This window comes from Oncorhynchus nerka, linkage group LG9b (genome assembly GCF_034236695.1).
Source record: "Oncorhynchus nerka isolate Pitt River linkage group LG9b, Oner_Uvic_2.0, whole genome shotgun sequence".
Lineage (NCBI taxonomy): Eukaryota > Metazoa > Chordata > Actinopteri > Salmoniformes > Salmonidae > Oncorhynchus > Oncorhynchus nerka.
The window spans coordinates 2,832,919-2,859,800 of record NC_088424.1 but is presented as its reverse complement, the minus strand read 5'-3'; the positions used below and the strand labels follow the sequence as shown (position 1 = coordinate 2,859,800).

Here is a 26,882-nt window from a genome sequence, read left to right as displayed (position 1 = left end):
TTGATTTTAATAAAGGAATTGATGTTTATGATGTTTATGGTTAGATACAGTGCTTTTTTCGCGAATGCTCTTGTTAAATCATCACCCGTTTGGCGAAGTAAGCTGTGATTCAATGATAAATTAACAGGCACTGCATCGATTATATGCAACGCAGGACAAGCTAGTTAAACTATTAATATCATCAACCATGTGTAGTTAACTAGTGATAATGTTAAGAATGATTGTTTTTTATAAGATAAGTTTAATGGTAGCTAGCAACTTAACTTGGCTCCTTGCTGCACTCGCATTACAGGTAGTCAGCCTGCCACGCAGTCTCCTTGTGGAGTGCAATGTAATCGGCCATAATCGGTGTCCAAAAATGCCATTTACCGATTGTTAGGAACACTTGAAATCGGCCCTAATTAATCGGCCATTCCGATTAATCGGTCGACCTCTACTTGTAACACCGCTAAGTGAATCCAATTACGCTCACATAAACAGTGCCAATAGAACCACTTCTAAACTCCCAAAACTCTCTCTTGTCTAGTCATTGTTCAGTTTGTGGCCCAGGAGTAATGAAAAATGTACAGACGTGTCAGAATTACTTTTCTTGGCGCAGGGATACAGAGTTTGTTTTGTGGTTGGATGGATACAGAATGTCAGTAGCTTTATCCTTCTCAACCACAAGGACTCATACAGAAGCACAGGCAGGCATGCGTGAATAAAAACACTCACGCATAGATATTTGCATGCAAACCAAAAATCTTTCAAACACTTATGGGGTCTGGAGCTCCAGACATGGTTTTGTGACTATTCTGTTGGTGCTATTGGGCCAGGTAAGCACAATCAAGCCCAGTTAACGTACATGAAATGATTAAAAATAGTATTTGAACCTGTCTGGTGCAAGCACACACCTACACACACACACACCTACACACACACACACACACACACACACACACACACACACACTCAGCCAAATGTCAATATTAGGAGGCTCTGTTCTGTCAGTGTTCTGTGTTTCATTAGCGAAGCTAGCCTACCTTTTACTGACCTAGGCCTCTTTTCTGTTTACCCCTGGTTCTTCTTATTAAGGACTGTGAGATCCTTAAAGACAGTCATGCTTACCTCTTCATATTTTACATCCTGCCTCCCTACCTCACTGTCCTCATCTTTCAAAATCCCATCTTTCTGTGTCATGCCTATCGCAGCTGTCATCACCTTTTAATTGCTTCTCCTCTCTCTCACACACTTGCAGAGTTTGACAATCGTATTACGCTCTCGCTGATACACACACACACACACACACACTTTCAACCCCTTCTCTCCATAATGCAAATCTTGAAGTATTCTTGAAGTTTTATCTTTTATATTGAGTTGGACTAGGAGTCCCAAATCAGTTTATTGGTCGCGTACACAGATTTACGGATGTTATCGCAGGGGCTGTGAAATGCTTGTGGGATGGGATGAAAGCCCTTCTCATGGTATTTTATGCTTGGGGTGAAGTTTCCCCTAGGTACAGATCTAGGCTCCGCTTCCCCTCCCCCAATCCTAACCTTAACCATTAGTGGGGGAAATGAAAAACTGACCCAAGATCAGCGTCTTGGGGCAAATTCACCTTATTACCGTAACACTCCCCAAAGAGACTTAATTTTCAACTCATGGGACTACATACACAACATAATACATTATGCATGTGTCACAATTGATTGAGTAATAGTACAGTACATGTGTAGAAGTCATGATATGCAGATACACTATACAGATATAACAACAACACAGTAAAACAACTTTATTTATGGGAATTTCATATGTGGTTGGCTCATTCTAGAAATGTGGTTTGCAACCATGGAAAACACTTTAAAATGCCAAATAGTTATATCTGTGAAATGTGATATCTGTCATATCTGTACAGTTCATTTCTGCAGAGACGGATAACATTTTTGTAGTTGCTGCAGACTCATGCACGTTCAATCTCAAACTTCATGATTGTACATATGTTTTCCTCAGACAGACGATTGGCACTCTTGTGGCACCTTAAATAGATTTGCAGTCATGCTTTTGTGATTTGTAGCTCCAGATGCCTTGCCTAGCAGGTTGAAGAGACATTGCTCACTCGTTGACATTTCAGCCAACTGGGAGCTTCCTTTTCCCCGTCCTTTTGTTTCAGTTTATAGATCTCTTGCTATTCCCCTTCCCCTAGCTCTGATCCAAGGTGTTACGCTCGGCTTGCTGATACTCAGCCAGTTTATAGATCTCTTGCTATTCCCCTTCCCCTAGCTCTGATCCAGGGTGTTACGCTCGGCTTGATGACGTGGATAAATTAAGTTGTAATAATGGGAAATTAGGTTGACTCAACCAATGTTAGCTCTGGCCAAGGAGGGCATTGGGGGCTGCTGATGGATCTATCAGCAAAAGAGTGGCATGCTAACTCATTCAGGTTTATTAGGGCCCCTGATTATTAACTTAGTGGCACACTAACTCCTGATCATCACGATCATCATCATCATCATTGCATTCCCACAAACAAGTTTATTACAGGCAAACACTTCATGAAATCCCAGAGTTCCAGGCTACGAGTATGGGCGGATCGTATAGACCTACAAGGAGTTCTAGGGAAAGTCAGTAGGACAGATGTGGTTGGGGAGCCATGTTCGGCATTGACCAAGTTGGCTGTACAGCACAAACCGACATGGGACCAGGCTAATGCTGGGCCTCCAAGTTGGGGATAGCGGTAGAGAGAGATGGTGGAAATTTAGTTTCAAAGCATTACTGGAGATGTCTAGTTGAATTATTTGCAGATTTATTGCACTTTTTTAAAAACCAAAACGTTAAGTAAAAATGGCTGAACAGTAGATAGTTTGAGGTAACTGGAACCCATTTAGAAAGCAACGAAGAAGAGTATGGGTTGTTTACAATCTAGCATAGTGTTTGTGTGGGAGTCTTTCCCCTGCAGGTGTCTTGCTTCTTTATTCCTGTGTAGGCCTCTTCTCTTCTCACCTGAGACAGCTGCCGGGCACTGTCATGTTGGACTCCGATTTCACTGCCGCTGCTGGTATTCAAATATCTGACCGCTGCTATTTGCTTGTTAAGCACGATCATAACCCTTTACCCTTGTGACAAAGTCACCGCAATCGTGTAGCAGTCTAATGCTTGTGGCTAGCTGATGAAGTGGAGCTGCTGCATGGTCTTAGACATGGCTGTTTCTGTAATCTGTGAGGTACGTTCTACAACTGTACAAATCCCCAAATGACCACTACGAATGTCATTTGTATGCAAGAGGAGTAGAAAAGCAGTATGAGGGTCTGCGGTCAGTCTTGAATGAATGGTGGCCGGGTGCGTGAGAGAAAGAATCAGCAGGAATTCAGCAGGTACTCCCACTCTAACCATACAAATGAAGAAAAAAAAATCAAGGAGGCTGAGATGCAAAAATGTACTTCATTTTATTCCATGCTCAAAATAATACAAAAAATGCCAGTGTAAAGTGCTAAACAAAAAAGAGCATACCTTTTGTTGCAATGGCATCATTGTGCTGTATATTTTTGTATCTATTCCTCCTTGCCTTTTCCCCTTTTATGGTTTGAATGCATGTGCCTGCTAAATTCTATGTAAGATGAGTGCCAAAAGTCTGTGAGGGGACTACAGTTCTGCACACTTAAAGAAAGAATCATGCAAGTGAAAGTTGAATGTGAATTTTTTTAAAAATATATATATACTTGGGTTTACACTGATAATAAAGTGTATTCGTTTCTTAAATCGTTAACAACTAACTTTTTGTTGTTACAGAGGATAGATTTTTACATTAAAAAAAAGTAACATTCATAAAAGCTACCATTCACAGACTTTTGCCACTAAATTCACTCCATTATGTGGAGTGCGTTTTTAGTGCCTAAATACATAAAACATGTATTTGAATAACAGGTTATCAAGTCATTTCACATGTTAGAACATGTTAGAATTGCAAAAGGAATGTGTTAATTTTGTATCGAACTTCTGTTATCTGTAATTGAATGGTTTGGATCGTAAACAACTTGCCATTAAAAAAGATTATGCATGCGGCAGTGTGTAATCGAACAATAGCAGAGACGGACTGTCCATTTTTAGCCTAATGGGCTTGTATAAATTGGGGTTTTTAGTGGATCATTATTTGGCTAATCATTGGGTCCTCAAATCAAAAAGTGGGCCGGTGTGGGGGGGGGGTCTCGAATAAAAAAATGGCCTGGTGTGTTAGATAGAAAATTCCCAGGACGATTTCTGTTCCCAGTCCCTCGCTGAACAATAGTGACCTTGCTGTTGTTAAGAAGCTGCAGCACTATGACATGGAATGTTCCAGAAATTGTTATCGTTTATTCTACATCCACGTAAACGCATATTGAAACATTTGATTATTGTTATGAGGGATCTCAACTGATGTTTAGGATCACTGTATATTATTTACTGATAAATATTATGGAGTATAATAAGATTTCACTTTTAACTTTGAGCGTTCAGCTTTACAGTTCTTGTTACTGTCTTGTTTTAAGCTCCTATCACCTTACAAGGTGAACATTTTAACCTCTCTTCTGTTGACATAATTACGTGAAACGAGAGAGGGGTCGGGCCAAGCTTCTGGCAACACCAGTATCGCAGCCAATAATGAGTTGACTCAAATAGAATATATACTGATACTTATCAATGCATAGGCCTATACATCAAAGGGTCAACATTGCGATATTTTCCCTTTTAAATGTATTCTTAATTGCATAATTTGGTAGGAAATGGAAAGAGGCAAGCAGCAAGCATTGGTATATTCCCATATTGAAAATAATCTATATGAATCATATAAGGATTCTTATATGGGTGCTCCTGAAACATTTTAAGTAACATACAGTTGCCGGAAGTTTACATACACTTAGGTTGGAGTCTTAAAACTTGTTTTTCAACCACTCTACTGTCACGTTCTGACCTTTATTTCCTTTGTTTTGTCTTTATTTAGTATGGTCAGGGCGTGAGTTGGGGTGGGCAGTCTATGTTTGTGTTTCTATGATTTTTCTATTTCTGTGTTTGGCCTGATATGGTTCTCAATCAGAGGCAGCTGTTTATCGTTGTCCCTGATTGAAAACCATATTTAGGTAGCCTGAGTTTCACTGTTGGTTTGTGGGTGTTTGTTTCCGTGTGAGTGTTCTTCGCCGCACAGTACTGTTTCGGTTTGGTTATTTCACATATTCGTTTATTGTTTTTTGTATTTCATAGGGTTCAGTGCTTTTCTTATTAAAATCGTCATGAACACTTACCACGCCGCATCTTGGTCCGATCCTAACTCCTCTTCAGACGAAGAGGAGGAAATCTGCCGGTACATCTACAAATTTATTGTTAATAACAAACTATAGTTTTGGAAAGACTGTTAGGACATCTACTTTGTGCATGACACAAGTCATTTTTCCAACAATTGTTTACAGACAGATTATTTCACCTATAATTCACTGTATCACAATTCCAGTGGGTCAGAAGTTTACATACACTAAGTTCACTGTGCCTTTAAACAGCTTGGAAGATTCCTGAAAATTATGACATGGCTTTAGAAGCCATCACTTGAGTCAAATGGAGGTGTACCTGTGGATGTATTTCAAGGCGTACCTTCAAACTCAGTGCCTCTTTGATTTCTTTGCTTGGGAAAATCAAAAGAAATCAGCCAAGACCTCAGAAAAAAAATTGTAGGTCTGATTCATCCTTGGGAGCAATTTCCAAACGCCTGAAGGTACCACGTTCATCTGTACAAACAATAGTACGCAAGTATAAACACTAGGGGCCACACAGCCGTCATACCACTCAGGAAGGAGACGCGTTCTTTCTCCTGGAGATGAATGTACTTTGGTGCTAAAAGTGCAAATCAATCCCAGAACAACAGCAAAGGACCTTGTGAAGATGCTGGAGGAAACAGGTACAAAAGTATCTATATCTACATTAAAACGAGTCCTATATTGACATAACCTGAAAGGCCGCTCAGCAAGGAAGAAGTCACTGCTCCAAAACTGCCATAAAAAAGCCAGACTACGGTTTGCAACTGCACATGGGGATAAAGATCGTACTTTTTGGAGAAATATCCTCTGGTCTGATGAAACAAAAATATAACTGTTTGGCCATAATAACCATCATTATGTTTGGAGGAAAAAGGGGGAGGCTTGCAAGCCGAAGAACACCATCCCAACCGTGAAGCACGGGGGTGGCAGCATGATGTTGTGGGGGTGCTTTGCTGCAGGAGGGACTGGTGCACTTCACAGAATAGATTGCATCATGATGAGGGAAAATGATGTGGATATATTGAAGCAACATCTCAAGACATCAGTTATCAGTTATAGCAAATGGGTCTTCCAAATGGACAATGACCCCAAGAATATTTCCAAAGTTGTGGCAAAATGGCTTAAGGACAACAAAGTCAAGGTATTGGGGTGGCCATCACAAAGCACTGACCTCAATCCCATAGAACATTTGTGGGCAGAACTGAAAAAGCTTGTGCGAGCAAGGATGCCTACAAACCGGACTCAGTTACACCAGCTCTGTCAGGAGGAATGGGCCAAAATTCACCCAACATATTGTGGAAGGCTACTAGAAACAGTTGACCCAAGTTAAACAATTTAAATGCAATGCTACCAAATACTAATTGAGTGTATGTAAACTTCTGATCCACTGGAAATGTGATGAAAGAAATAAAAGCCAAAATAAATAAATAAATAAATAATAAAGTGGTGATCCTAACTGTCCTAAGACAGGGAATTTTTACTATGATTAAATGTCAGGAATTGTGAAAAACAGAGATTAAATGTCTTTGGCTGAGGTGTATGTAAACTTCCGACTTCAACTGTCTTATAAGACGTAGGCCACAATTATACACAGCCACAATTGTACAATATTCATTTCTTTAATTTTTTACTTATACGTTGTATATACCTACTGTAAATGTGATAAACAAGAATTGTATAAGAATTAGACATGTTTTGTGTGTTTTCTTATATGAAGTAGGCCATAATAATCATATAAGATTGACAAATATGAAGACTGACATAAATAAAAATGTGTATGAATCCTTCCCATATGGATTAGCAGAGAATAGTCTTGTACAGTTTATACTGTAAAGACACGTCATTGGTGTACAGCCCTTCTATCTGCACACTGTTTAGGATCTATGTTATCTTTTTGTCACCTGCCTTTGCCATTTCCATCTAAGGGCAAAATCTGTGAGACTTCCTTATGTTCAATGTTCAGATAATGATATTGATATTTGAAGAATTATAACTTATTAATAATTACCTTATTCATTAGTACAAGTGTTTTACTGTATCTTAACTCAACATCTAAGGTTGTATTGCTCCATTGTTTATGTATTTTTTTTTTTTAATTTAATTGAACCTTTATTTAAATAGGCAAGTCAGTTAAGAACAAATTCTTATTTACAATGACAGCCTACCCCGGCCAAACCCGGACGACGCTGTTTCTCCACCGACTATTGGATAAAGGGAACCATGAGGTGTTAACAACACTCGGTGGAGACTAAAGATTCTGACTGCCAATGTGTCCAGCCTGAGACATGCCCTTAACACTCGAACCGCTGGGCCTCGAGGGACGCCACTTCAGAAGCGCTGGGCCTCGGGGGACGCCCTTTCAAGTTAAAGAGCAGTCATTCTGATTGCTACATTTTTCCAGTGTAATTAATAAATGTCATGTATGCTATTGCAAAAATAATAATTTGGTTGTGTTTATGAAGGACTTGGGTAATATTAAAATAATGTTTCTTTTATTTCAAATAACACAATAGCCTTTTCATTAGTTTTTCATTAGTTCATTAGTAGGCTATATGTAAAAACAAAAAACACCAAAATTCAAGTGTCAATTTTATTCATGAGTGCCTTTGTTACAACTATGAAACAGAAAGCATATGTCTTGGAACACGGTAACAGTTTATTTTTATAATGACAAAATGTCGATGTTTATGACAAAAACGTTATGTTGTGTAATGGTCTGGGTGTAGCTGGTGCAGAGGAGTCAGGCGCAGGACAGCAGAGATGAGTAACACAAGTAACTTTACTCAAATAAGGTGTGTAAAACAAAGACAAAACAAATGGAAAATGAAAAGTGGATTGGCGATGGCTAGAAGGCCGGTGACGTCGACCGCCGAACGCCACCCGAACAAGGAGAGGGACCGGACCGACTTCGGCAGAGGTCGTGACATGTTGTTAATGTTGTAATATCTGTATGCCATGGCAGAGCCAGGGGGTGTGTGTGTGTTTTGGTCAGTAAACATTTTTTTTTAAAGACTTTTCAATGCAGACAAAAATGCTAAACTTCCCCCGAAAGAACTGTTGCTGTCTAGGTTCTTGAAACATATTACTTCTTAAAATGGGAAACTTCATTAAAACGAGCACCTGTGCACGTCATTTGGCATGTAATCAATTGTGTTTCATCATTCAATGTGTCAAATCACTTGAAGTAAGTACGTAAAATTATCTATTGCTACAGTACCACACACTTTCATTATGAAGTGAATTCCAGAAATAGGACTATAAAATAAACCGGATCGACCCCATCCCGCATAATCAGTGTACATCATCTTGTCTCTTTCTCTCTACCTTCCACCCTGCTCTCTCTTTCCCTCCATCATTGTCTGCTGCTCTCTTTCCCTCTTCCTTTTGCCTTAACCCACTCCTCCCTTCGATGACACCTTCCCACTCTCCCTCCTTCTGCTCTCTTTTTCTCTCTATTGTCTCTCTATCCCCCAGCCAAGACCCCACTCATCTCTAAACCCCCTTATACAACGTCCTAAATCAATCAAAGCCCGTGTTTGGTTTGTGTCTGCTTCAGGGCAATCCAAACAGCAAATTCACACCAAACTCATAAGCATGACTACAGTTCTACCAGTCCCTGTTCTCAATGTGTCTCTGAGCTTGGATACCAGTACACATGTTCTTGATTCAGCTTGTTAGTGTAACAGTTTAGCTTCCGTCCCTCTCCTTAGTCCAACCCGGGGCTCGAACCAGGGACCCTCTGAACACATCGACCACAACCACTCACAAAAGAATATTGACTTTCCGCACCGACCAATGAATGATGGCGTATATCTTGGCAGGGAACCTTGATTGAATTTGGTGGATGTCTTGAACTGTGTTGCTTTCTCTACCTCTCCCTTTCCCCTCATCCTTGTCTACCTCCCCCTCCCTGTTCAAATCTCATATTCTCTTCTCAGCTCACTCTCCATGGAAATGTAATCATACAGCGCCCTCTACTGTAAAATGGGATGTATTGTGATTATATCGTGTTAAGCAACGCTGAGCAATAATAGACACTACAGAGTCCTTATATTGCTTTATCATGACTTTTTAATGTGAACACTGTGTAGAGAAATGTAAATAATCAAATGAATTCATGTTTGGAAACATTTGCCTGTTAACAAAATGATGTGTAAGCACTGTTTTGCTTTGGCTATGTGTGATAGGGTCATAATCCAATCACAACTGGTTTTGGGTCATTTTTAGTTACCTCATTCTTTTGGCTGTTAGTTTCCAGGGTTAAAGGAAACAAAACTCTTCCCATGTTGTGAGAAAGTACTCTATGGTTTTACCAGAAACGAAAAGGCTCTGTGCTGAAACGGTGACAGTACAGTTTTTCTCAATCGCGTACAAGCATTTTTCTGGAATAATGTTGTCGATTTTGAAACCGAGTCCAAAAGACACAGAACTCTGGACTTTTTCAAAACAGTAGTTGCCTTCTCAAAACATAAATAAATTAGTCAAAGCTATATTATACTATGAAAATTGGAAATACATTAATCAAAAGAACATAACTGTAGGCAAAAAGATTAATGCAAGCAGGTAGTCTTTCCTTTAAAAATCACAGTAGATCAATACATTTTCTTTGCATTCACTAAATTATGAAAATCAAAACTGGAAGTACAACTATCCAAAGTTGCAGAATTATGGGAAATGACTCTCCTTTTATGCATATTCCACCATACAATTTCATACACTTCAAATAAAATATGATTAAAATAAGCACATTGTGTGAAGGATTCATTCATCGGTATCATCACAATCCAATTCCATGTATTGAATACAAAGGTTGGTTTGCTCATAGTTTAGTTGACGTTCCATTGGCGCACAGAAACACAATACACAATAGCAATAAGGAAAGGTAAATGCAATGGAAGAACACAACTGATATGAATGTATAGGCATAAATCCACACCAAAGAACCTCTATAATGGAAGGTCACAATGTTGGAGATGATGATTTAGGACTTAACAGTAAATTTGTAATTTGTATTACTGATGACATTTGTATTTCAATTTTACCAAAAGATGGTCTGACCAAAAGATCTGCAAGTCAGGTACTAAGACAAGAAAATGATCAGAAGTTCTGTAAATGTATTTGAGCATTTGATCATTGCTGTCCTGCTATAGATACAGTACATTTCAACACATATCTAAAAATGTACACAATTGATCAAAATGGTTAACGCTCTCATCTATATCCCCACTTCTCGTTTTTCAATGGTATGTAGCCTAAGGGGATGAGCATTGACTGTGTAATGCTGATCTTCTTCATTATTCATTACCGGAAACTCAGTCACAAGTTTTAGCATATCAGGGGGTCCCCTGTGCAAAGCACCAAAAGCAATGGTGTAATTCAACATCATTATTGCCTAGTTAAATAAAGGTTTTTTTTTTAAAAATGCCTCATCATAATAGATTTTTTAAAAACACCATCATCCCAATAATTAGAATTACAGGTTGACCGATTTAATCGGTATCGGCTTTTTTTGGGGTCCTCCAATAATCGGTATCGGCGTTGAAAAATCATAGTCGGTCGACCTCTAGTTAGAATGGTCCATTGACAATGGAAAATGCCACTTGTTTCTGAGAGCGCTATGTACAACTGACCATAATGGCACAGGTACAAAGATGAGGCCTCTTTATATCTCTATGGTGTCAATTGTTTAGATTGTGACAGTTTCGGATTGGACTAATTATACTTATGTTTTACTGTAATTAATCCCCATAGCTAACATATGGCTGGGTAGATTTCATTTGGACAAATGTATACTACATACCAGCAAACATATATTTTAGTCCAAAAAGCATTACTTTACATATTTCTTGAAATATTAGATGTTCGGTATTGACACTTCTTAAAAATACTTGAAGATTTACCAACTTGCTTATTCACTTTCTCAAATGTTTGCAGAGGGACTACTCACCATGTGGCCATGCTGGAGAGGGGTGGAATCTCTTTGCCTCATTATATTTGTAGGGGTGTGGCTTAAGGCACACACATTCTAGTCTTTTAATGTGTGGTTTTTTTGAGAAAGATGTTTAAAAATAAACTAAATGACTAATTATATCATTATCTTTCAATGTAATAATAGAACAACTCAAGATGCTCTATAGAAATAATAGTGTTGTAGAAAATTACAATAATCATTCCTCTTTATTTTCAAAAACTTCAATTATGCGTCAAGAGACAATGATATTTGATATGAATCAAATCATATTATTATATCACTTATCATTAAGATATTCACAAGTCACAGGAACGTTCGTGTCTGTTTTATTTCACCTAAGATTGGGGAGCTCAACAGAATTGGTACTGGTACCTATTGGTACTGCAAGAAATGATTTAAAAAATATGTCCTGGCCAAATATAGTCATACTACTCAGATGTCTAGGTTGCCTACGTCATCACCAGACAGTGACCACTGATATGTCTATGCACAGTAGGCTAATAGTTGATGTGGAACTCAGAGTGAGTCAACCTCAGTAATAGACTTGACATCTGCATGGTAGGCTATTGGCTAAAAGTTTCTTTACGCTACTCTTTCATCATGACCGTGCATTTGCTCATCTTTTGTCTTTAAACTGTCGGCTGCATCTGACGTAGGCTATACGTTGTCCTCCGGTTTCCTGTGGATCGCGGAACATTGGCGTTTTAATCCCAACAGCTGTGCAGCGTCTCTCGCATTGTCTCGGCTGGACAAAAAGCACGGTACCGCATTACCTCATTCATGGCCGTCCCGCCACATACCCCTGCAGTTTAACTTTTGCGTGCACACTGCTTGCACTAGGACTCTCTCTCTTTCTCTCTCTCTCTCCCCCTCCCTGATATTACGTCCGCCAGTGAAGACGCGGAGACGAGCTGTACAAATTAGGAGAACATTCTAACGTCCTTGCGTATCCTAGCCTTGGAAGACAGAGTGTTCTGAATGACCGTCTGTGGACGAGAATAGAAGAGGGGGAAAAAATACTCATGATGCCTCATTTTTGCGTAATTTGTCCCGGAGACTGTGCCCTTCCGGCGTTTTGAAGCTTGTGAACCGAGAGAGCGGCTACTCTAAGTCGAGGTGGCTATACGCTATGCTACCTCGCCCAGTGTTGTGATAGTGTGTCCGGATTGCTTGGATTGAGGAAGGCTCCCACCAACCCAAATCAATGAGGATTCTGAGGCCATTCCTTCAGAAAGGAGCGCATATGCTGCAGTGTTTCTGTGGAGAACGATCGAAGTCGACCACAATTACCGCCGGTGAGACATAGCCTCTACCCTTGCATGCTTTCTCTCTTGGGCGATGATGACAAAGAGGGGGGAAACGATTTCATTGGCCACCCGAGTGTGTGAGTAACATCTTCCGAGTCTGCGGTATAACAGGCTCCCCTTGCACTTGCCTCTGTCCCGAGTTTTGCCTCTCGCCCGCCGATGCGCGGTGCAGTGACGGCAGTGCGCGAGACTCGTCATCCCAACACTACTGTAGAAAGACCCAAGTATTTGTGTTCCAAGTCCTCATACAAACTGACACACCTCAGACATGTAGTCTTGTTCATCGGCTTTATGTAATTTATAGAGCTATTAGGAAATGCTATTTTAGGAATGAGTCATTTACAGCACTGCATATTAAGCAGGCCATCAGGACAGCCAATAGGTGACAGACAAAACTGGTTCATGTCTTAAACTTACACGGCCTGGAATGTCATTTCATAACCCTAGACTGCAACCCAGAGCTTTCAATAGTTTAGGTTTAAGCACCATAGACAACGAGTCATATCTTTCTATGTATGCTTGAGTTTCAACACCATGGACAGCATACATAGTGGCAGTCTTGAACTCAGTTATGCTGGGAGTAGATTCCCCTGCTTTGACCATTTCACTCAATATTTATGTTTCAGCACCATGGACAGCATACATATTCATAGTCTTTGTTAGTGAAAGATGCCAGCATCAGTTCACCCAGTTAGGCTTGAAGACCCCTGGCAAGTCCTGCAGTCCCCTCGTCCCACAACACACTGCAACGCTGCTCTCTGCAACGATCCAACTCACTTCCTTCATCAATGACACTAAACACTATTAATATTCCTCATCCTGATCTGATCAAATTCAGTTTCTGTTAAATTGAAACAAAGGCAACACCATTCCATCACACTTTCATCTCATCTCATCACATAGGACCTCAAGTCGTTTCAGGTCTAGCGCTTCTCAGATTCAGGGCAGAGACAATTAGAAACTCCATTAAGCACAGTTGATTCCTGGGGGGGTAGTTGGACCAAAAGCAGCATCCACACTGGGATCTCCTGGATAGAGAAGCACAGTCACTGATTATCCTATACAGCAATTTTGAAGAAGTTCAAGTGAACTGATTAGACTTGTAATTGTACTTCTACAACAAGAGTCAAATCATGGCTAAAACAGCATATGATTATGACTTTTGTTATAGTATTCTAGTGTCAATTTAAGACATCACAGATGAGTGGTAAAAGGACTTAACGGCTTAAATAGTGAAGATACCCTTTAAGAAGTGGAAGTGAAGGGAACTACAACAATCTCCTTCAAAGCTAATTCAGCATTTCATTTTGATTGTAATATAATTGATTTGAGACAGATATGCCCCTATAGATATCAGTATAGGTACTAAAGTCATCCCTGTTATACTAAAGCTTATTGGTGAAACGGTGCCTTATACAGATGTCTTGAAGTTACACTTCCATATTCTTACTTTGTTTTAAGTTTCACAATGAGCATTTTCCATTCTTCCACATGACAGGAAATGGTATCTGCAGCAACTTGTAAATCTTACCGAAGAAACTTAGAAAAACAAATAAACTAAACTCAGCAAAAAAAGAAACGTCCTCTCACTGTCAACTGCGTTTATTTTCAGCAAACTTAACATGTGTAAATATTTGTATGAATATAACAAGATTCAACAACAGATATAAACTGAACAAGTTCCACAGACATGGGACTAACAGAAATTGAATAATGTGTCCCTGAACAAAGGGGGAGGAGGGGGTCAAAATCAAAGTAACAGTCAGTATCTGGTGTGGCCACCAGCTGCATTAAGTACTGCAGTGCACCAGATTTGCAGTTCTTGCTGCGAGATCTTACCCCACTCTTCCACCAAGGCACCTGCAAGTTCCCGGACATTTCTGGGGGGAATGGCCCTAGCCCTCACCCTCCGATCCAACAGGTCCCAGACGTGCTCAATGGGATTGAGACCCGAGCTCTTCGCTGGCCATGGCAGAACACTGACATTCCTGTCTTGCAGGAAATCATGCACAGAACGAGTAGTATGGCTGTTAGCATTGTCATGCTGGTGGGTCATGTCAGGATGAGCCTGCAGGAAGGGTACCAGATGAGGGAGGAGGATGTCTTCCCTGTAACACACAGCGTTGAGATTGACGGCAATGACAATAAGCTCAGTCCGATGATGCTGTGACACACCGCCCCAGACCATGACAGACCCTCCACCTCCAAATCGATCCCGCTCCAGAGTACAGGCCTCAGTGTAACGCTCATGCATGTTCACTAATTGTTTATGGTTCATTGAACAAACATGGGAAACAGTGTTTCAACCCTTTACAATGAAGATCTGTGAAGTTATTTGGATTTTTACGAATTATCTTTGAAAGACAGGGTCCTGAAAAAGGACATTTCTTTTTTTGCTGAGTTTAGCTAAGTCGATTTTTATTAAACAATAGTGGATGACTGAGATTTTGCAGACTAAACTAGATTTTCTAAAACAAGCCTACTATTGCAGGTTTCTGACTATGCAATGCAGATTATTCTTGGGGTTAGCTTTGTTCCCACTTATGAGAACATTGTTCTGTCATTTGTTTCACGACTTCTGTTTGAGAATGTTAGGCGGGGGTTCATTCCTAGCCTCGGCACAACTCCGTTTGTGCGGTCATGCCACTCCTTTCCACTCATTGTCATTTGGCAATGACAAGGAGTCGACATGATAGCACAGACAGATCTGGGACCAGGCTAGTTCATTCAATAGATACAAGGTACAATCTGTATGATGCTTATAATGCAAATAACCATTTATTAACCAGTGTCCAATGAAATATCTATAGTAGCCCCAGGAACCATCATTTCAATTTACAATGAGGTAGAGGTACAATGAAGCCGTTAAAACCAAGTGCCTGTCTTGCTAAGTGGTTTCACCTGTGCAACGTTTGCACCTGTTTTTCTTTCCATGTTCGTTATCATGTGCAGCCAATTGGTGTAAAAGATGGAGACTCATGATCAATCAGAAAAACAACAGGTACCGAAGAGAAGAGTTTTTCAGTTTTGTTTTTGGTGAAGAAATTCTCGAGTTTACTAGCAATTATAAATATTTGGGTCTTTGGATGAATATATTACCTTTCTTATCGGCAGGTCAGCAGGTAGAGCTCTTGAGGGGGAAAAAAAGAAACCCTCAAAGACATTGGTTATGCAAAACTGTATCAGACATGCATGTGTCCTGTCGATAACAGAGCAGTGCATTATTATTTTAGGTCCACAAGCTTGTGCCTATATTGGCAATAACTGGGGACATGGACTGGGAACCATGTGAGGTGAGATAGAAGGTGTGCATGTTGATAGACTGTTGGCTATGCCAATTGCCAGAATAGCCAGCAAAGTTTTTCAATGGGATCTATACATAGGGGGAGCCTCAGCAATCAAAATGTCTGACCTTTTCCAACAGTCTGACTGTGAGCATTTGTACGAAAACCATATTTAGGGTCCCTTACAAAAAAAAACATTAAAAAAATCACGTGTTTTTATTTTATTTTCATGAGTCAGATAAACGATTTCACCATGTAATAACACTATTACTCCCCGCCACAGTTTAAGTTAAAAGCTGGGGGATGAGGCTGGAGAAATGAAACCACTCTCAAATCTATTGACTACGGCATCGATGCAAGGACTGACCATCCATGATGTCAAAATGATAGTTTTAGGGCTGGATTCAATCCGTACCACTGAAATATTGCGGATCTTCAGCTCTACGGATTGAATAGAGCCCGTAACCATGTTTTTAGGCTAAGCAATGGTTGTTTACATTTACTTTGTTTACAAACAATTTTTGGTTTTGATTGGGTACAACAGTTTAAATAAGCTCATGAGGCATTTAACGTTATATTCTTCAAGAATCAGTATCATTCATTTATCAATCCAAAAATTTATGTAGCAACTAAGGATTACCCGTTTAACAGGAAGTGACCTTCATACAGCAGAACTATGTTACCATTTGAGATTGATCCATTAACCTGCCCCCCCCAAAAAATATATTCTGTTCTGTGAACATCCCGCAAAATTGTTCCCGTCCCACATTTGGGCTTTTTAGATGTGGTCACCCTAATTCCACCGGTGGAGACATTGCTTCTGTAATATGTTAACACCATCTTTTCACGGAGAATAACAGTATTTCAACCCCACAAAGTGAGATTTTTATAGTTGGAGGTTTCCAACTGCAAATTAGATTTAGAAACTGCAAATTAGATTTTCACATGATTGTTTTTCATATATGAACTTGCAATTCCACATGTGAATGTGAGATTTTCACATGTTCATGTTTTTTTCACATGCAAAACAGCATATCCAATTTTCATGTGAAATTATATATATATTATAAATTATATATATATATTTTCCTTTGGTACTTTTTACCTCTTTTTGTGATATCCAATTGGTAGTTACAGTCTTGTCCCATCACTGAAACTCCCGTACGGACTCAGGAGAGAGCCATGTGTCCTCTGAAACACGACCCCGCCAAGCCGCACTGCTTCTTGACACACTGCTCGCTTAACCAGCTGCACCAATGCGCCCAGCCTGCCACAAGGAGTCGCTAGAGCGCAATGGGACAACACCCGGGTCTGTAGTGACACCTCTACTTAGACTCCTGTGCCACTCAGGAGGCCCCTTACATGTGAACGTTTTTAAAATGTGAAACAGCAAATTTCACATGTGAACCTACAATTCACGTGAGGTGAAAACATGTTATTCTCCTGCGCGCGCGCACACACACACACACACACACCCACCCTTTAAACACCCTCCTTATGCTCCTTTGAGACCCTCTCTTTCAAAGTCACTGAGATCTATTTTTCTAGCGATGTTAGACAAAATAATGGCCAACTGGGCATTTTTATACACGACCCTGAGTATGATGAGAAGTTAATTGCTTACTTTGTATCCCTCATTTACTCAAGTATGCCCTTTATTTTGGCAGTTACCTGTATCTACTCTGACCTTGCACATAATAGGTGGCAGGTAGCCTAGCGGTTAGAGCATTGGACTAGTAACCGAAAGGTTGCAAGATCGAATCAAAATAAAACAAATCTGTGGTTCTGCCCTAGGTCATCATTGAACATTTCAATTTCTCCTTAACTGACTTACTTAGTTAAATAAAGTTAAAAAAATTGAGATCTGGCCATGAAATGTATACTTTATTTCCCGAGGGCACTAAAACTGACATTCCATCATGCTGCATTCTGTTTATGGAATGGGGGAGAAGATTGCAACTATGTATTCCAATAGTTTACAAGAGTGCCAATAGAGTACACAACGTAACACAATCTAAGATGCACTTCTTATTATATCATGAAAAAGTTCAGTATCACACTTCCCTTTGTGTCACATGGTCACATTTCCAGTACAGTAAATAGTTTTATGTACAAGAAAAAACAAATGCAGTATGCTCTAATGACAAGACAACTGAAATTGAGCACTAAAATACTTGACGCATGACAAAGACGCAATGTCCACAAGATGGCGGTAGATATAAGGAAATCTGTAGTGCTCTTCTTGGAACGCCGTGGCCTGCTGTGGCACTGTTCCGCGGGGTTGACAGCTCACAGCTGGTGAACAAGATCACTTTGGCCACGTTGTTGTAAATGTTTCAATATTTTCAGAATTGGAAGGAATCTATTAAAATTCTAATTTTGTTAGTGATATTATGAGTTTCCTGTCTAGTGAAACGAGAATCACTCTACAACAGACTGAATGCTGATTAAAGGCCCAGTGCAGTCAAAAACGTGAAATCCTATGTTTTATATGTATATTTCCACACTAGGAGGTTGGAATAATACTGTGTAATTGTAAAAAATTATGATAATGCCTTTTTAGTGTAAACGCTGTTTGAAAATATGGCCTGAAATCTCAAACTGTTTTGATGTGATAGAGTTTTGGCCTGCCTGGTGACATCACCATACTTAATTGTTACCCAGAAATTATTTGATATTGAGGTAAAAACAGCTGCATTGGACCTTTAAGCTTTGTTGAGACACAAATGACTTCATTTTGTTGATTAACAAATAATGGAGCATTTGTATCCCACTGGGCAAAAACTGGTTGAATCAACATTGTTTCCACATCATTTCAACCCTAAATAATAAATGTGGAAAACTAATCGTCATCAACGTAAGAGCATTTCTTTTTTTTTTCTCACCCAACTTTGAACCTAAATCCAATGATATGGTGATACATTTATTTAATTTCATGTTGAATTCATGTTAGTTGACAACTCAACCAAATGATAAATCAAAACTAGACATTGGAACTGACGTCTGTGCCCAGTGGGATTTGAACAGTGACAACTACACAGAAAGCATTTACTAACATTTACATACACATACACATGCTGTGATATATGTTGATTATTGTCTACAATATGACAAGTGATGAAGTAGAAAAACATAAAACCTTAAAAAAAAAATGTTTGAAAGGAATGAAAAAAAAACATCACTCACTTGACTCTGATGGGAGACATTTCAGGGCATTTATTGATAGTAGAAAATAATGAAGGTCAATGCTACACCGTAAATATATTACCTATAGGGGTATATACTATAGAGAAAACAAGAATAGGTCATGTAATAGAGACTGTTTAATGTTGACATTTCAGCACAATAATATAGATTGAAGAGCGTTATACAATGATAACATCCACAATATGAAAACCGATGATGTGTTACTTGTGTTACAGTAAATCACACCACACACAAGAAGACATTCTGTGTGGACAGATGGAATGAAGCAGTAGGCATCTTGAGGAGAGAGAACTTGTAATGTACAATTCACTTTGCGTAAAGTAGTTACCCATTAGGGAAAAGCTTATTTTTTAATATATATTTTTAAAATCTTATTGTGACAATGACATACGTCCCATTTTGGGCCTGGTCTTTATTCGGCACCACAGTGGAGCCACCATAGAGAGCTATTCTATTTGTATTCTGTAAGAGATGATATATAATTTAATTATGTGGGAGCCATTTCCCCTTTCCAAGAATTCTCCATAATACCCATGAACCCCTTCTCCGCGGAACGGTATATCAGAGAATTATGTGGGGCGACAGACCGTGAATACATCCTACAGTAAATGGCATCCTAATCCCTACATAGTGAACAACTTTTGACCAAAGCTCTATAGGCCCTGGTTCAAAGTAGTGTACTATTAGGGAAATAGGGTGCCATTCAGGGCGACAAACAGTAAAAATGATAAAGATGTCATTTGGGATTTGCTATTGATTATATTTTCTGGTAGTAATTAAATATCAGTTTTGACATATATGCGCTTGCACCCCCCCACCTAACAATATGCATGAACACTTTGGCACTAACTCACAAGGCGAACACACACACACACACACACTCAAACCCCTTTCACCGCCCCAGACTTATAAGCTATGGATCCCAAATGGCCCCTTGATTGACAATTTTGTCTCTTACTCTGAAACTTACTTGAGAAGACAGGGGGTAGAGTCGAGACAAGGAGCGAGACAGTAGCTTCCTCAATCATTGATTCCGTTTTCAGAGAAGAGATGTCAAACCCAGACAAAGTTTACCCCTGAATGTTTCATGCCAACTCTCTGTGGCAGGGAGGCAAGAGGTTTTCCATGTACTGTGTGACTCACGTCATTCTCCCTCCCACCCTCTAAGCCGCTGTCGCGTGGGTGCTCCTACATGTGGACACACACGTGATATAGGACACAGCACCAGAAAAAAAACACACACACCGCCATTCATCAGTTAATGCAACAGAGGTCAGGAGTTGCCACTTTCATTGAGAGGGCCTGCCACTGCCAGAACACTAACACTGGCCGACTTGATATAACACTTGTTATAACGTGTCATGACACCCTTGTAATGTAATGACACTGTAATAACGCATGGAACAGAATATTACTTTCACCAAATTAGAATTCACATAAAGTCACTGTATTTCATGTGATTCACGTGTGTGTGTATATGTCTGTAATTTAGTCCTGTTGTGCTGTCGCTGCCTTATCAATATGTGCTTTATTTCTACCAGTATATGTGCATTGTGCGCCGGGATTCGTGTAGGGTGATGTTGCATAAACTCTTTAGCCATCACGTGTCCATAGACACTTCGAACTAATGTGAGACCCAATTAAATAGGGATGTACTTGAATGCTGCAGTGTATAAAACAATATAATATAAAACTGATGTTTGCGAAAAGGACTCATAAACCAATGGAATTTGAACGGTATAGTCTGAATACCATTGGGCTAAGTTGTCCCTGTAGCACCAGATGATATAACATTCTTCATTGCTCCATTTCAAACTGAAGAAAGACTCTTGTCCCATGAAAAAAAATGTGGCACCGACGTGCTTCTCAAATCCGTGGACAGTTTGGGGTTGACCGCGTGTAGGGACCACAGCACACCGTTATTTTGGAGATCCGCGCTCTCCGTCTCTCTCTTACGCATACACGTACACTCTCTCTCTCTCTCTTACATGCACGTGTACAGACACACACTCTCTCCCTTACTCCGCTGCCCCTCCTGCCTCTCGCTCTCTCCGTGCCCCTCTCATTTATTCTGTGCCCTGGAGAATTCCTCATCCAAACCGCAATCACGTATGATTGCATAGAGTGAGAGAGATCGAAAGGTGAGCCCATTCACGCTTGCCTGGTCGGCGATAGCACACGCCACACATCCATACGGAACGCATTGGAAATACTCCTTTAGGCTACACCAATGGTTTGTGGGCAATAAGGAAAAAAAAGGCGTTTGGGGTAATCTTTATAGCCTACCTACGGACAATAATAACAACAAAACGCATATTTGTTTTCTCTCATCGTAAAAGCCCAAATCACCATGTTGCTGCTGCATTCTCCCAGACAATTGTCTTTCCCCGAGAGTGCTCGCGGTGTCTGCTACTGGTAGAGGTGCTGGTGCGCTGGCACAAATGCCCGTAGTCCTCGAGAGCGAGTGGGGCAGCCAAACAGACAGTCGCCTAGCTCTCGTCGCCTCTCGATTCGGCGTTGTATTTGGCTTAATACGTTGAAAAGTTACGAGGCGTTGCATTAACGCAGCTGTTGATGAAATTGTTTACAGTGGAGTTTAAGGTGTAATGCATTACGGTGCTGGATATTTTGCCACTTACCGACTTTCCGTGCACATGAGGATTGCACAGAGTCGATCTGGTCAGACTTGGCGCCATTCAACTGGAATACCTGAGACTCAATTGTGTGCACGCACGCACGCTCCGACAACACACAAACTTATTTACCACTGTTGTGACTTTTTTTGAATAGCCTACATTTTGTAGCCATGCTTTTATCCGTGCGTAAATTTGCGGCATATGTTTTATGAGTCAATGGCATTTGACGCTTTCCCTGCAAGGAATTTGTGACTGTAGGCTGGTATCGTTCCCCATGATGCAGTATGGATGCCCGATGATGCGCGGGACTTAGTGGATTTTCTAAAGGGGATCGGAATGACATTTGAGTAAACCCCCGTGGACCGTAAATTCGATTTTCACCACCCGGTTCCTTTTGCACCAAACAGCCGCACACAACTCGACATCTATCCAACGATTCTGGGGTCGGTTTCGGTTCGGCTCGCCCGCGAGGGAGATGGCCGCAATCGCCAGCTCCTTGATCCGACAGAAACGCCAGGCGAGGGAGTCAAACAGTGACCGGGTCTCCACTACTAAAAGGCGCCCCAGCCCCAGCAAAGACCCACGTTCCATATGCGAGCGGCATTTCTTGGGGGTCTTCAGCAAAGTCCGTTTCTGCAGTGGCAAGAAAAGACCAGCCGCTCGGCGGCGACCAGGTCAGTGCTGTAGTTTTGTGTGCAACGGTTCCCCCTGCCCCTCGACCGAGCCGAGCTAAGGCATTACCGCAGTCGAAGGCTCTAGCTAGCCCATCTAAAAGGCTGCAGGTAGATTTATCCGCGGTGCCTGAGAATGCGATGCGAAAATTCCACCTGTTCCATAGCTCTGTCGAGAACCACCGCAAGACACAACAGTTTACCCGTATCAGCCTCAATCTAAAACGATGTATATGTTGTGACGTTACCAATATGTATGTTATATTGCTGTGGTCAGAATGATCGTTTATCTTGGCACCGTTATTGCCATCCTATCATATAGTCAAATGCTGTGCATTTCTATTAGAAGGCAAGGCAAATATTGGCTTACATATATTAACATATATTTTTAATCCAGATTTCTTTTTTACATCCCCCTTGCCAAGTAGAATAATGCTACCTTAAATAATTCAATAATGAATGCAAATTGAGACTTAGTGAAGATGAGTTGCACCGCAGTGCACCAAGGCTCTTTTGAGATGAAATGTTTAATGGTAAATGTTTATTGCAGTGGGGATGTTTATTGCAGTTTAGTGAGGTAGCTATAGTGATTAAGAGGCTACCCCGGCGTATTGATGGACACAGGCTCCGTTCCTACTATGCTAAGGTATCATTCTTCCCATCCTCCTGGTGCACAGATAAAGAGGAACGGGCAAATCATTCCTCTCCTTATCGAACCAAAGGCTGTCATGTGATGAACAGCAGGTGCACCATCCCCACAGACAGACAGGGAGACAGACAGACAGGCCAAAACCACAGACAGACAGGCAGGCAGACCAGAACCAAATACAGACAGACAGAACAGAACCACAGACAGACAGAAGAGAAACACATGCAGACAGACCAGAATCACAGACAAACCAAAACCACAGACAAGAGAGACCAGAACCATAGACAAACCGACAGACCAAAACCACAGACAAACAGACCGGAACCATAGACAAACTGACAGACCAAAACCACAGACAGACCAAAACCACAGACAAACAGACCGGAACCATAGACAAACTGACAGACCAAAACCACAGACAGACCAAAACCACAGACAAACAGACCGGAACCATAGACAAACTGACAGACCAGAACCACAGACAGACCAAAACCACAGACAAACAGACCGGAACCATAGACAAACTGACAGACCAGAACCACAGACAGACCAAAACCACAGACAAGAGAGACCAGAACCATAGACAAACTGACAGACCAGAACCACAGACAGACTGACCAGAATCACAGACAGAACAGGACCGTAGACAGACAGACAGAACAGGACCATAGACCGATAGACAGACAGAACAGGACCATAGGCCGACAGACAGACATAGCAGGACCATAGACAGACAGACCGAACTGGACCATAGACAGACAGACAGCACATGTCCTTTAACTCATATCCCTATACTGCTATAATGATTTTAGCATTTTGACAAACAGCCAGTGCTGGAGGAATTTGTCTGTTAAAAGAATCTTGTTTTTCCTTTTATCCCCTGTAAGATGCACCGTCCAAACCTCCACAGGTGTCCCGTAAGGGCGGCAGGCTAGGTTAGTAGCTCAGCCTCCATCCGTGTGTGCTGTGTTTTTTTCCGTCTCCACCCCCCGCCCCATCTCGCGCCCATGTCGATACCCCTGTTGCGAGGGAGGGGAGGTGGGTGGGTGATGGCTTATAGCACCTGTCTGGTGCCGGTGACCCCTCTGCTGATTATTATTTTTTCTTTTTTTCTTTACTCCTTGTAACGCTCTCTTCCAGTAGTCTCTTTGTCCTTGGCTACTCTCTCCCTCTCGTTTTTTGTCTCAGTCTTTCAGTTCGTATGTGTCAGATCAGTTTTTATTCTCTCTCTTCGTTTTCCTCCTCCAGTGTGTCTTTGTTTGTGTTTAACATGTATGTCACATGTGGAGTATTGCTGTGTGACTGGGTGGCGGTCTGTTTATTTGTGTGCATCGACCTGCTGTGTTTTCCCTGTCTAACTTGTCGACGGTAGCAGTTGAGGTGATCATTCACCATTTCATGGTCATAACGCCATTTGTTAACATACCCAAATGTCCCCGTGTATGTCTCTGCATCGGTACACGTAAAGTTGTGCCATTTTGAATGACTCCAGTCAGCATTCATACACACAGGCACATTTTCCCATACTAGGCATATCCCAAGCGCAAAAACAGGTAATTTGCTCCTTCAATGTCCACCCGTCTCTCTCAAACTCATACTTCAACACTCCCTCGCCCTCTATTTCTTTCTCCTCTCACACATACCAGCATACTTCACTTGCACGTAAACGCACGTCCATTCTGTTTCCCGCCCCTCTGAATGGAGCTGACGTGCTCTGCTGTCAGTGATTACTTAGCCCTTTATTTACAGAAGTGCAGTTATCACATGTGATTTAGTGAGACCCCCCCCCCCAGCTAGCCCCCACTCTCTCTGCCCTACCCATGATGGATGATGGCGGGCCTGTCCCAGAGATTGATGGCTCCACCCCCGAAAGGAAGTGAGTTGTGGGTTGATGGACAGAATAGTGTACAGCTGAGGAGACATGAACCTCCACTGCTGCGAGGTCAGCTTGCAGGCCAACCCTGGGCTCAACTACAGTATGGATCAAATGCCACTAATCTGCTCCAGGACCAGCTCTGGAGGCCTACAGATCCACTGTGGACACTAGCCCCGATTCTGATGCTACACCATCAGCCCTATCTGAACCCGTCCACATATTCACACTACACCTCTAAAGATCTGATCTTGATCAATGAATGGTTTGTTTAATTTAAAGACCAAGAAAATTCAATTGAATAATGAACTTGCATCCAAACACAATTTTGTTTGTTTAGCTCAGGCAAAGTGAAGGATTCATTATTTCCAGATTGCGACTTTCCATTCACTCTCAGTTTGATGATGAACGTTATTTTACACTTTCACAGATTATACGATGGTTGATCCAGTTGGATCACAACTGCCTTAACTTCAACCGTGCTTCAAATTAACCTTTGCATGACTCCATAAGCAGCATCACTTCCATAATATACAGTGCCTTTGGAAAGTATTCAGCCCCCTCCACATTTAGTAGGTCACAGCCTTATTCTAAAATGTATTAAATCTTTTTTTCCCCTCATCAATCTACACACAATAGCCAATCATGACAAAGCAATAACAGGCTTTTAGAAATGTATGCTAATTTATAATAACATTTAAAAAAGGAAATAAAAATGAAATAGCACATTTACATAAGTATTCAGACTCAGTACTTTGTTGAATCACCTTTGGCAGCGATTACAACCTTGAGTCTTCTTGGGTATGAATGACACTACAAGCTTGGCACACCTGTATATAGAGAGTTTCTCCCATTCTTCTCTGCAGATCCTCTCAAGCCCTGTCAGGTTTGATGGACAGCTATTTTCAGGTCTCTCCAGAGATGTTCGATCGGGTTCAAGTCCGGGCTCTGGCTGGCCCACTCAAGGATTTTCAGAGACATGTCCCGAAACCACTCCTGCATTGTCTTGGCTTTGTGTTTAGGGTTGTTGTCCCGTTGGAAGATGAACCTTCACCCCAGTCTGAGGTCCTGAGTGCTCTGGAGCAGGTTTTCATCAAGGATCTCTGTATTTTGTTCCGTACATCTTTGCCTTGATCCTGACTAGTCTCCCAGTCCCTGCCACTGAAAAACATCCCCACAGCATGATGCTGCCACCACCATGCTTCACCGTAGGGATGGTTCCAGGTTTCCTCAAGATGTAACGATTAGCATTCAGGTCAAAGAGTTGAATCTTGATTTCATTAGACCAGAGAACATTGTTTCTCATGGTCTTAGAGTCTTTAGGTGCCTTTTGGCAAACTCCAAGCGGGCTGTCATGTGCCTTTTACTGAGGAGTGGCTTCCGTCTGGTCACTCTACCATAAAGGCCTAATTGGTGGAGTGCTGCAGAGATGGTTGTCCTTCTGGAAGGTTCCCCCATTTCCACAGAGGGGTTCTCGGTCACCTCCCTGACCAAGGCCCTTCTCCCCCGATTTCTCAGTTTGGCCAGGGGCAGCTCTAGAAAGAGTTTGGTGGTTCCAAACTTCTTCCATTTAAGAACGATGGAGGCCACTGTGTTCTTGGGGACCTTCGATGCTGCAGACATTTTTTTGGTACCCTTCCCCAGGGACAATTCCTTCAGCCTCATGGCTTGGTTTTTGCACGGACATGCACTGTCAACTGTGAGACCTTATATAGACAGGTGTGTGTGCCTTTCCAAATCATGTCCAATTAATTGAATTTGACACAGGTGGACTCCAATCAAGTTGTAGAATCATTTCAAGGATGAACAATGGAAACAGGATGCACCTGAGCTCAATTTTGTGTCTCATAGCAATGGGTCTGAATACTTATGTAAAACATTTTTTTTTTTAAATAAATGAACAAACATTTTTCAAAATCTGTTTTATCTTTGTCATTATGGGGTATGGTGTGTAGATTGCTGAAGATTTGTATTTATTTAATACATTTTAGACTAAGGCTGTAACGTAACAAAATGTGGAAAAAGT

The 26,882-nt window shown here is 41.1% G+C and overlaps 1 protein-coding gene across 2 annotated transcripts in view; it reads left to right on the top strand.

The window, feature by feature from the left end:
- LOC115114109 (fibroblast growth factor 12) overlaps positions 1–26,882 on the top strand; it is a 73,800-nt gene that overhangs the window by 4,233 nt on the left and 42,685 nt on the right. The window contains exons 1-2 of one of the 2 annotated variants that reach the window (XM_029642099.2): positions 21,151–22,337; positions 23,871–23,918. The exons of the other annotated variant lie outside the window; for it this stretch is intronic. Of the exons in view, the coding sequence (XP_029497959.1) occupies positions 22,139–22,337; positions 23,871–23,918 (247 nt within the window). The 5' untranslated portion in view covers positions 21,151–22,138. Of the gene's footprint in view, positions 1–21,150; positions 22,338–23,870; positions 23,919–26,882 lie in introns of those variants that run through there. 2 annotated transcript variants of the gene reach the window in all.